Source organism: Danaus plexippus (assembly GCF_018135715.1).
Source record: "Danaus plexippus chromosome 3 unlocalized genomic scaffold, MEX_DaPlex mxdp_34, whole genome shotgun sequence".
NCBI lineage: Eukaryota > Metazoa > Arthropoda > Insecta > Lepidoptera > Nymphalidae > Danaus > Danaus plexippus.
Window position 1 is genome coordinate 2,025,638 of NW_026869846.1, and position 11,920 is coordinate 2,037,557.

The following is an 11,920-nucleotide window of genomic DNA, read 5'->3' on the forward strand; positions in this document are numbered from 1 at the left end:
TTCCAATATACCTACAATCTATACTTTTAAATGTAGTAGTCATTAGTCATATAATTAGCCACATTTATATCCATATTTTTTAACACATCTAAAATATTCAAATAGACTGAAAAATATAAAGGATTAATAATAGGATTGCCATATTCTTTACATCCGTAAAATTCAAAAATTAGCTCTTCTATCAAATTCCTATTTCTCTTAGCAATGACTAAGACATTTATAATATGTTTTGTAATTTTCCCAGACAGTCGAGTTGTTTTTTAAGAAAACTCAGACCGAGTTATCTTTTTTAATGGGGCTGTCTGCCGGAATGTGTGTGATTAATGATATCTGAGACTTTCTCTAGTGTCCATTTACATTTTCATCTCATCTGCCCGTGATCACGGTTGTGCAAAGTATCCGGAACGCAGGGAGTATTTAGTTTAAAATAATAAATAAAAAAACTCCTAGTGCATCCGAAAATATTAGTTTTATTTAAATGTATACAATTATTTTTATAGTTATAAATGGAAAAACATTTTAATCGGTCTTGTCTGATAGCACTTCTTGGGTATCACAGGAATAAGAACAAAAAACAGAAAATTAATCTTTTAAAAATTTTAAATTCGTATCACATGTAAGAAATTAAAAAAAATTATATTAAATAGCATTAAAAATCGAAACCGAATCTTTTTTAGTTGGAGGCAATTTGGTTGCCCCATTTTTGTTACTTGATTTTAATTTTAAACTTATTTGAGCATCACGAACAGAAGCCAAGTTGTAATAGGGACACATATGGAAACAGGGACATAAATATCTGAAATTGGTAATTTGATAATTTGATAATTGATAAGCAATTAATCATTGACTCGTTAGTAATGGAGAAAGCAGATTTTCAAATTTGAACTACATTGATCCTTAGGGGTTTAGAATACTTGGACTATTTTATTAATACCTTCAGTTTTTTGAAAAATCTCTATATTAATTTCTACCATCACCAACTTTACTGTATTTTTTATGTATAATCTTTAAACACTATAAATATTATTCGGGGATGGAAGACTATATTTATATATTTTTGTTTACTAAGTTCGTACTCTGACAATTAGATTCATATTCTTACTATGATTAGCCAATAATATTCTGGGACGACTCATTTAATAGAATTTCTTTGTCAGTGACGTCCCATCTCTTTTAAATAATTTTAAAACAGTCGTTTTACTAGAAAATTTTGTCTTTTTAACGCAATATATCTATATTATTGCAACAACTAAAATAACAGGCGTAAGTGAGGTTCTGAGACGAGAGATACATTACATTGTATTTCGCTAACTTGTTATGAGAATTGTTTTATTACCATCTGCATCAAACATTTAATGTTTTCATTCAATAAAAAACCATTTTAATAATACCTAAAAACTAAGAAGATTTAAGTAATATCGTCACTATATATAGGGTTGTATATATTATTTTTCTGGTAATGATCCTTCAAAATCAATCTGAAAAAATTTACAAATCTTACATAGATTTTAAGCTCAATTCGCCTATTTTAATAAACGAACCTTATAAGCGCAGATACCTACTTATTAATTACAAAATTGAAATGTGATTCATAAGATAACCTACGTTTAATGTATAATTGCTTTTAATAAGTTACTTTAAATAATTGTTTTGTTTGCTAAATAAATTAATTGTTCTTGATTGATGTCATCCAGTTATCCTTGTATGTGTTAGAATTAATTTGTAACAAGAGTTGAAATTAAAGGCATGTTATTTTTTTAATATTTTTTTATTCATATATACATATATTATTTTCTATTTACATTTTAGCTGCCCTTTATTTACATGGTTTGTTGTATTGATAAAATATATACAATGATTTATCGATTGTTAAACATGTTTAGTAACTTTATGGTAACTAATATCACACAAATTGATTTTGCTTTTGGTAACCTATGGAAGTGTAGATATAAAAATATATTTGAAAATTAAGTAAGTCATTAAAATCACATTGTCAAATAAATAAATAGGATTAGGTGGAAAATAAATTCCTATGTGATTTTAAATAAAATTATCACAAAAAGAAAACAAAACTAGTGTTTTAAACACTTTCAATTTGTAACAGCTTGGATTTTTCATGAATGTTTATTAATTAAGCCAAAGGTTTGTTTTCATTCACATAATAAAAAAAATATTTAAGCGTGTGCACAGTGTGGCACTAATTCGGGATCTTCACAAGTGAGGTTCTGGTCGTCGAAAACTTTTCCTTCTCCGCAGGTGATCAGTCGAGGGTTTCCCTCTACGCATGTGATAAGTCTGTGGCAGTCCCCGGGCACCGGGAAACGAGGGAAAGGCCAGAACTTGGCTGACTGGGTATTGGCGGGAACTTTAGTTGGACACTTGAAGCCAACGACAGCTGTGAAAAAATATATGCAAAGATTAGTTAAGTTAAGATAAGCAAAGATTAGATAAGATTAGATTAGATGCGAGATCGTAAATAAGTTATACCACAGCTGTGTTCTAATTTTAACAAGTGTTATGATTGTAATTGCATTGCAAAATATAATTTATCTAAATATACAAGTGATGTTTATAAATAGTAATTTTATAGTATTAAGATATAAGCTTAGTGAAAAGATTCTTAAGTTAAATTACTTGAAGTAAATGTATAGATTATACTCTTTATTAAAATGGTATGAAAAATTAGTTTAAGGAGTTATCAATATTAATTTTAAAATTGGTAATTTTTCATATATCATCATCAATCATGAATCAATCAATACATAGTATAAAAAGTCCCAGGCCGCGTCTGTCTGTCTGTGCGCGATAAACGGAAAAACTACTGCACCGATTATCAAACAGTTGTCGCCACTCGAAGGTTTTAGTATATAATTAGTTAAGTTTTTGTATTTACTTGTTTGTACATTAACGATAATTGTTGAAGATGTCGCAAAAACATGAGTCGTCTGAGAGCTTTTAACGAAAACGCTGTCTAGAGTCTTTGAGATATAACAAAATAATATATGGTGGAATTGTGTATCTTATATAGGTCTACAGAAAAGTCCGCGGTGTCATATGTCTATACCTAAAGGATAACATCCTATATTCATGTTACAACTCTTAAAAATTGAAATTCCTTAAGTGTTTATTGGAAAGCTATCTACATAAATACGGTATTAAGTCTTATCAAAATAAATTACTTCGTTTTCAAGCCTACATCAGTATCATAACATAATATAAGTTGAATGATTCTCAAAATTATATAGGCTATTTTACATTTTCTGTAAAGAGCTCGTGCGAAGCCGGGGCTGGTTCCTAGTTTTTTATAAATTATGATTGATAATAATCATAATTTCTAAATAATAAGATAATGTAAGAGTATTATTATCTGTATAAAAAATAATAATAGATTTTAGTTTTAGAATATTATGAATTAGAAATAATCATATAATTTTTAAGTTAAGATTGTTGAAACTTGAAAAAATTTTTTTCTGAATTGTGTTTAATTTAAATTAATAATACCTTCAGGGTTACAGAAAGGTTGCAGGAGATCAGGCCAGTTGCAACCATGGATACGCTCGTCGTATACTAGACCAGGGGTGCAAGGTTCTTGATGGGGGATGCCGAAAGCGCATTTAATGTAGCTTGTTGAACATTCAGCGCTATCTGGGTATATACCGAACTGGTATTCGCAACCAGGAGTAGAGTATGGTGTCACTGTGGGGATGATACAAGTGATTTAATAATTTTAGCTGCTTTAAGAAACTCGATCTCATTCAACTTTCGAAAATAGTGTCTTATTAACTGTACTTACTAATGCCAAGCACAATTTATAAGTCATCTATTCCAGTACAAACATTTTATTCGACGAATATTGTTTGAATCTTAACAAAAAAAGTAGTTATAAATGCAATTGATATAAAAAAACTCACAGTCAGCTTTCCTTTCACCACAGTCGACGGCCCAGTGGTAGTTGCAATGGTTGTGTACTGCGCCCTTGCCGTCAAACAGAAGGCCGTTCTCGCATGTTTCGACGGTAAGTGTGCCGTTTGTGCACAAAAAGAATTGATCACATAACTCGGGGTGGGCATATGCCTGTAATGAGATGATTTTCAATCAGATAAGGACGATTAATACACACAAACACACACACACACACACATTCATACATACATACAACTTATACGATAATGTAAAATTAAGTTATGTTTTTTATTGAATTGGTTGGATTTAAAATAATCGCTTATGCTGTTATGGGTCGTTAAAGTTACCTGAACTCCATAGTGCTCCGGACAGGTTGGAGCATGTGGAAGAAGGATCCCTGCGTGCGCTGAAAGGAGCACAATAATATGAATGAACGAACGAATGTATTTATTAATGAATGAATGTAATCTTAAAACGAAGGTCATAAAGTCTAAAAGATATACGTATATTTGAAATGTCAAATGTTTATATGAGATAAGTAATAATATTGGTAATTGTATCATATGCGACATTCTGGTTATTAAGAAATTTCTCGAGCTGTAATTACATAGACTTGTAATAATGAGGGATTTTAGGAAGTCTAATTACTAACAATAAAGATAACGATTTAAAAAAAAACTTGCATTTCAATTATTTAGATTTTTAAGCAACTGTTGGTCGCTACCGATGATGATGATGTCAATGTTCTAAGAATTTCCTAATCCATTATGAATGCAAACAGAAGGTTAATTGTAAGGCATTACAATAGAAACATTACATGTCCAGTTACGTACAAGCACCGTAAAAGGTATGAAGTGCTGTTATATTTAAATTCCATTATTGGCACATTGAAATCAAACAGTCTTCTGAAGCGTGTCGCTTGTAATGAGAGGTTTTTTATTTGGATGCAAAACTTGTGAGTCCAACGTGATCTTTACTAATTTTAAACGTAGTGATAGTTATTTATTAAAAATAATAAAATTGACATTAAAACATTATACTTTTCAGCGACCGTGATCACGGGCAAACGAGATGTGAACACGGTTGCTGAAAAGTAACCGAAACGTCGGGATTATGTAGTTTTTAGAATAAAATTCGCGTAGTATATCCGAAAAAATATTAGTTCTATTTTTGAGTACTAAATATATTTTTATATCGAAACTGACACTTTCTAGCTTATTACATTGAAAGTTGAAACTTTATGTACATTATTTCTAAAGGTCTCATAAAAAATTATTCAAAATTCTCAAAAGAACTGGTTGTAAGTTTTTAAAAATCTTTAAAAAAAAATTTAATGAGACATTATAATAAGATTAAACAGCAAGAAATAATTGTATGATCTTATATATACTCTATACGACCAAAGATCATTATCAAATATTAATCTACTATTTAATAACTACTCGTTATTATCTTAGCCAGTTTTATAGTTATATCACCTTGTTACGAATAGAAGTCAAATGTACCTGTTCTTGTAATAGACGAATTAAGTACAATCAATTAAAAAAGTTTTTTTTTTATTACTTGTTATACAAGATTTAAAAAACAACTTCATGATAGAGAAATCAAAACAGAAATTAAGAGAAGCCTACGAATTTGTTAGTATTGAATGTTTTTATTTATTTTGAGTAAATATCAAAAATCAACTAAAAGAGACATTATATAAAACAATTAAGAATATGTGTTTTTTCACATTTGTATATTAAGTAAAATATTTTAATCACTTTTTTTATTGACAGTACCTAAGTTCGTGATGGCAACAAACGTAAGAACATCACGATATCGTGTATGCAGCGTCACTTTTACTTTCTCAGTGAGATACTGGACTGTTGAGTAACGTGACACTTATTGTTCTTGATTAGTTGTATGGGAATGTTAGAACATAATGAGAAAAAAAATGTTACCTATTGAAATTTTATACTATATATGTTTGTATACATATTCTGTGATAGAAAAAAGCAAACTAGATCAATTGATCACCTCCAAATATCCTCTTCATATTATCAAAAAAAAAAAACTGACAAAAAACATTATATGCTCCATACAGGAATTAATTTTAAGCAATAAATTCTTCAATTTAATTACCTATTAATGCTAAGTTGTTGTAAAAAGTTTATTACTCTAACGTCATTAAAGTAACTTTTCCTATAATGTCATTAACGTAAATACAATAAATTAAACAGAATCCTGTACCACCAAGATCTTCTTTAGTTAGTAAAAATAATGACGACCTTGTCGACTAATAATTTGTAGATTTTCTCGTTGTGGCAAGGAATTCAACAATTCGTTTGTTTCAATAAGAACCTCAGTTAAAAATCTCTATAACGAAATAATCGTTAAAAGTAATACTAAAAAATGTCGAATCATAATCAGTTTAACTAATACGGTATTAGATTCTGTCTGAATTCCTAGCCTAGATACAATCGTATTGCCCGTGGTATAGTTTTAAATAATGATACAGTTGTATTTTAGAGGCCCATAAGCCATACATGACTTAGCGAAAGTATAGCGGTCAGCCTTGGAGTGCGCAAGAATGATAGCTTTGTCAGATAGTATCTAGTATAAAATACAAGTTTATATAATTAAAATCTGTGTTAGAATGTGTCTTATAGTTAATTGTTTATATAGATAAAAGTATTATAGACTAGAAAATATGTAATATGTACATTTCACTTTTTTCATTCCGCACTAATAAATATACGACAGTAAAAATATCCAATTATAAATATATAAATGTATATAATGGAAAGTGAAAACGTGTATATTATTCAAATAAAAGAGCCTAAATTGAGCCTGAACAAATATTTTTTTCATTTAGGACGTCGACGATGTAAAAAAATCAAAATATGTATATCAAACGTAAGTGTGGTTTTTGACAAGTTTTAGTCACTTATGGCATTCTTCGTCTATGTGATCTCAACAATGTCTATACAGCTTGAAAACATATTAAATGCAACAGGAATTTTCGAAACATGACTTTAATATAACTAACTATCCATAAACATCTATGTATATGTATGAAGTCTCTGTATGGAGTCGACTTGAAATCTAAACCTTTAAAATATTTAAAAATGGAATTTTTAAAACGTACACAACGAAACAAAATGCTTTTGTCATGGGTTATTTATTTTGAAAGCGGTCCGGGTGAATGGTTATACATTTGAATTTATTTGAAAGGACTATTTCTTAACACTCCCAATTTGAATAAATCTAGTTTTGCAAATTACATATCGCGTTTTGTATTTCGTTTTATTTGATACAAATCTGTGGTTTTATGTATAAAGAACAGCTTATTACAATTTCGAGCATATACGTTAACGCCTGTGGGTTTTTTGTCAATTTAAGTTGATAATGCAACGTTTACATAATAATGTAGGTTTCTGAGACTTTAAGGGACTATATTTATTCGGTTTTCCTTATAGCATTAATTGTATTAACTTCAAAAAATACAAAGGCTTTCATTATTCATTCACGTTTAAAGTTACGCAGCAAATTAAACACGAATACTATTGTTAACTTGACATCTCAATGCAAGAAAAAATACCGCGACTTTCTCAAGAGGCGCGATATGAGAAAATATATATATCTGTATAAAAATATTCTAGCATTAAAATACCTTACTTCTATATATTTAAGAGCTAGTTTTGAATGATAGATGTTATGGACCACTTCCAAATCTAGTATCCGATAACAAGGTTGCACAAGCGGAAGACTGACGAAACACATCTCACTGTGTTACGTAACGATGGGCTTCAATTGACGTAAATATTCACATTTCTACTTCTCATTGATACATTGGTATAACAAAATTTTAGGGTGATAACAATTTATAAAGAAGTTATTTTCGTCATCAATATGGTGCCTATACGTTGGAAAAGCCTCCCACAAGCCTATTATATAAATGTATCTCTTTGTCTAAGATGTATTATTAGAATTCTATTTGAATTCCGGTGGATGCATCTCCTCACTGTTGGTTGTAAACAGCTTTCTCTGTACCCGTCGCGAATACTAAATAGCCATTTTACTTCCTCGTGAGATTAAGACGCATTGGGCTTTTTAATTTAAGATTTATGTATCTTAAAAGTTCATTTGCTTTCAAAGTTTTCTATCGAATTCTAATATTCCAATAGGAAAGGATATACTAAATCATGTATATTATATATAATACAATAACAAATGATATTGTAATTTGTATCAAACGTATGAAAAATATTCAGTTACTTTGTTTTCATATGTAAAGACTAATCGACAAAGTTACCTCTAATGGTCTCTAATTAAAGTGCTTGGTAATAATTTTTCAGACGTTAAAAGATATTTCTTTAATAATCTGTGGCTGTTAGACTGAAACGACCTTTAAAATTTTAATGTTGACTGTATACGGAAGTTTCATTTAGATTTATAACAATAATTGCTTACCATTTATCATTATTCTGTTCTGATAAGGATGTATCGTTGAATTGAAAGAAACGGGATGGAGTACATTTGTTTTTACATTAAATTTATATAATTATTAAAGTAAATGTTTAGCTTTCACCGAGGTCGACCTTAAAGGTATTTTAAATATACAAACTTTTACGTAATAAAGTATTCATTTTTTTTATAAAATATAAAAAAATATTTCTATAAAAGTCGTGGTGGCCCGGAGGTTAAAGGCCCGCCTCTCACAGGTGAGGGCGCGGGTTCGAAACCTGGCAAGTACCAAAGTGATCTTTTCATATGTACTTTCTAAGAGTATTTAGATACCACTGACAGACGGTGACGGAAAACATCGTGAGGAAACCTGGTCTTATAATTTCAAATTATAAGATTGAAATCGCCAACCCGTCTTGAGCAAGCGTGGTGATTAATGCTCTAGCCTTCTCCATGTGAGAAGAGGCCTTTGCTCAGCAGTGGGCTTCGATAGGCTGATGATGATGATAATGATGATTATGATAAAATATTTTATACGCGTAAATCTTTTAGATGAACAGACAATAATAAATTGTGTGTGATCTTAACGCAATTATATCAGATCAGATCTTATAGAATAATAACAATAAAATGTTAAAAAGAAAATGTGTTCTAGCGCGAGCGCTCGTTGAACTCTATTGTATGAATGATGAATCGTTTTTCTCCTGACGACATAATTGGCGTACATGTTATTGATGTTACATAATTCTTGTAGACTTAATATTTAACGTAAAGTATTTGTGATGTTTTAATATATTATATGTGAAGTATCAGTTATTATAGTATATAATTATTTCATTTAAAGCAATTAATTATTTCAATGGACATTATTTTAAAGTGAACGTTTGACCTGCAAAATTATAAACATTACCCTTTAAACAAGTGAAAGTTACATTAAAATTTATACCGCAAATTTACGACAGTTAAAAAAAATTATGTATCACGAACAATACTCATTTATTATTTTCATTAAAAATGACAATGTAGGAATTTATGTATATTTTCAAATCCTCAAAAAATACTCTATAACTTTAAGAATATGATCAGTCGAGAGTAGGAATAGAATAATAATAAGAATAATATCTCAACAATAAAAATATTACTAACATTTAGTTCGTGTAAAATTGTATGCAACCTTGGGAGTAAACAATTCCGGCCTCTTTCCAATTGGTTGTGAAACCGCGGAGGGAATTAACCGAGTTTCGTTCACAATTAATAACTCGAAACTTAATTAATAAAAAAACGTAATCAACTCATTTATTTCCATTCACCATTTTATAGATCTAGTTAAAAAAAAAAACAATGTTTAATTAAAACGTAAACTTTTTCACACTTTTCAAAGGTCTGAACATTTTTAGTTGAATTTTTAATAAATATCATTTAATTTCATGTGATTATTAATTATTTATAAAACCATTTAAAGATTATCCGAAATTTCATTTCGATTAGAGGTAAAATTCTCAATAATTTATATATTTTCGATGACCTATATTTTTACAGCTCTTCGTTTTTAAGAATAAAACAATTCTACGCTGACGTTCAATGTCATATACTTCTACAACGTATTATTGTTGTCGAAAAAAAAAATCCACTCACAGGTGCGGCCTAAACTCTGTCAGTCCAACGTTATTCGTTACTACACGATTATTAAATAGGCGAAGCCTTTCCAATGTTGAGCAATCTACGAAGGATTTCCAGAAACAAGCTGGACGAATTATTTTTATTCTTATATATATATAATTCATTATAAAATTATTAAGTATGTATATTATTAATCCTATTAAAGCAATTTTATCATTGTTACTATAATGAGTAAATCTGTATTATTGTAAAGATATAACAAGTTATGTTTAATGTAAGTCGTTTCATTAATTAATGATCACTATTAAATACAAACGATTTTATAATTTGAATTAATTATTCAATCATTAATTATCCTTGGAGACGTAACGTGAAAATCTAATCTTATATTGTATATTTTAAATTAAACACAAATCTATCAAAACAGTTATAAATACTATGTCCAAACGATGTATATGATACGACAGATGGCTGTATTATACATTTATATAATTTATATCTAAAATCCGTCGAAACCTCGTTAATATTTATAAAAAAACATGTTTTTAAATATCACCATGCGATCCAGTTGCCAAATGTCTCGTATCAAAGTTTAAATGTTATGTAAAATGTATGGCGTATAATGACGTGTTATTATGAATAAATAAATAAAAAAAAACACGCAGATGATGTTTCATAGTTAATTCTAGTGATTGCTTCTAGGGAGGAATGTGCTAAATTATGACTTAAAACATAAAATTAGGTAATATATGTGAAGTTTTTCTCCTGTACCTACTTTTACAATTCATCTTAAAAAAATAAATATTAGTCTACGTAACGATTAAAGATTTTCTCACAGAACTTACTGCGTATTAATAAGGAAATGTAAACAGTACAATTAGTTACTATGATTATAATAACTTTATTCTTATTAATTGGATGTTTGTTAGAAATTTTTTTAAAAGATTCCGCCTCTAGTCTAATTTAGGAACTAAAACTGACAGTTAGGTGATTTTAACACGACACAGCTCAACTTTAGACCGTATGACCTTTAGATTTAATATATGCGTGACATAAAATTAAATTAGTAGTAGTATAGATTAAAAAAATTAATATTCATGTTATATAATATAGATATTACAAAATAATCTTACCGTATACAACGCAAAGTGTTAAAACAGCAAATACGGAACTTATCATTTTGGACGTCCGCGCTTGTAACCACGGCCGGCAGCACTGGCGCGTGCGGACCGAACCGCTACCAACGACCGCGCTATCTATAGACCGGACCTCGTTTTCTTTAATGACATTTTACGTAATTAATAAAACATTTTAAACAAAATTAAATCATTTTATTTCTATTGTTGTATAATTTAAATAAATTGTGGCTATTTATATAAATAAGGGCTTTAGAGCATATAAGTCTATCTAATATTTTCATAACTTTTCACCTGTAACACTGATGAATGTGGACATAAATAATTATTTTATAAGTATGGGATCGCACTATAGATACTATTAGTCTGCAATGAGTTTGAATTACTTATTACGAAAACGGGCGAATACCTGGCGGTGTGCTTTGTGTGACAATACCATACTGTAACAGTCCCACTGAATGTGACGCTATACTTGAAAGATCTTACTTAATTTTTATTTTTACGTTAACTTATGGTTATTACTTGGAATTAACAACTTTAATACGAACAGTTGTTAATGATTTTATTTACAATTAAGGTGTTGAACATATCTTGAAGATTTTTATACCAATAAATTTAATTATATTAAGAATAAGATTTTTTTTAGATTTTCTTGATTATTTATATCTGTAACTAGATTAGATGGTTTTATAGCACCAGACTTTTAATTTTATTAACCCTATTAAATAAGTGTTATAACTGTTTTTATTTTGGATCTTTATATAAAATATAACTGGATTAATTTTGTGTCATACACATTTGTTTTGTTCGCA

General features: G+C 29.0%; 1 protein-coding gene across 1 annotated transcript; it reads right to left on the bottom strand.

Annotated features, from left to right (window-relative positions):
• Window positions 1-2,171: 2,171 nt before the first annotated feature.
• Window positions 2,172-11,208, bottom strand: LOC116776346 (protein obstructor-E). Its single transcript, XM_032669897.2, has 5 exons — window positions 11,106-11,208; window positions 4,251-4,309; window positions 3,912-4,074; window positions 3,502-3,696; window positions 2,172-2,395 (listed from the first exon to the last, which is right to left on the bottom strand). The coding sequence occupies exons 1-5, from the start codon at window positions 11,149-11,151 to the stop codon at window positions 2,175-2,177; spliced, it is 684 nt and encodes a 227-aa protein (XP_032525788.2). The 5' UTR covers window positions 11,152-11,208; the 3' UTR covers window positions 2,172-2,174.
• Between the last annotated feature and the right edge of the window lie 712 nt (window positions 11,209-11,920).

What these genes read in the sequence shown, in the direction of transcription:
- LOC116776346 (XM_032669897.2), bottom strand. Translation starts at nt 11,151, where the DNA reads ATGATAAGTTCCGTATTTGCTGTTTTAACACTTTGCGTTGTATACG. An exon ending in AACACTTTGCGTTGTATACG is followed by an intron (nt 4,310 to 11,105) that starts GTAAGATTATTT and finishes TGCTCCTTTCAG; the next exon opens with CGCACGCAGGGATCCTTCTT. An exon ending in ACCTTTCTGTAACCCTGAAG is followed by an intron (nt 2,396 to 3,501) that starts GTATTATTAATT and finishes ATTTTTTCACAG; the next exon opens with CTGTCGTTGGCTTCAAGTGT.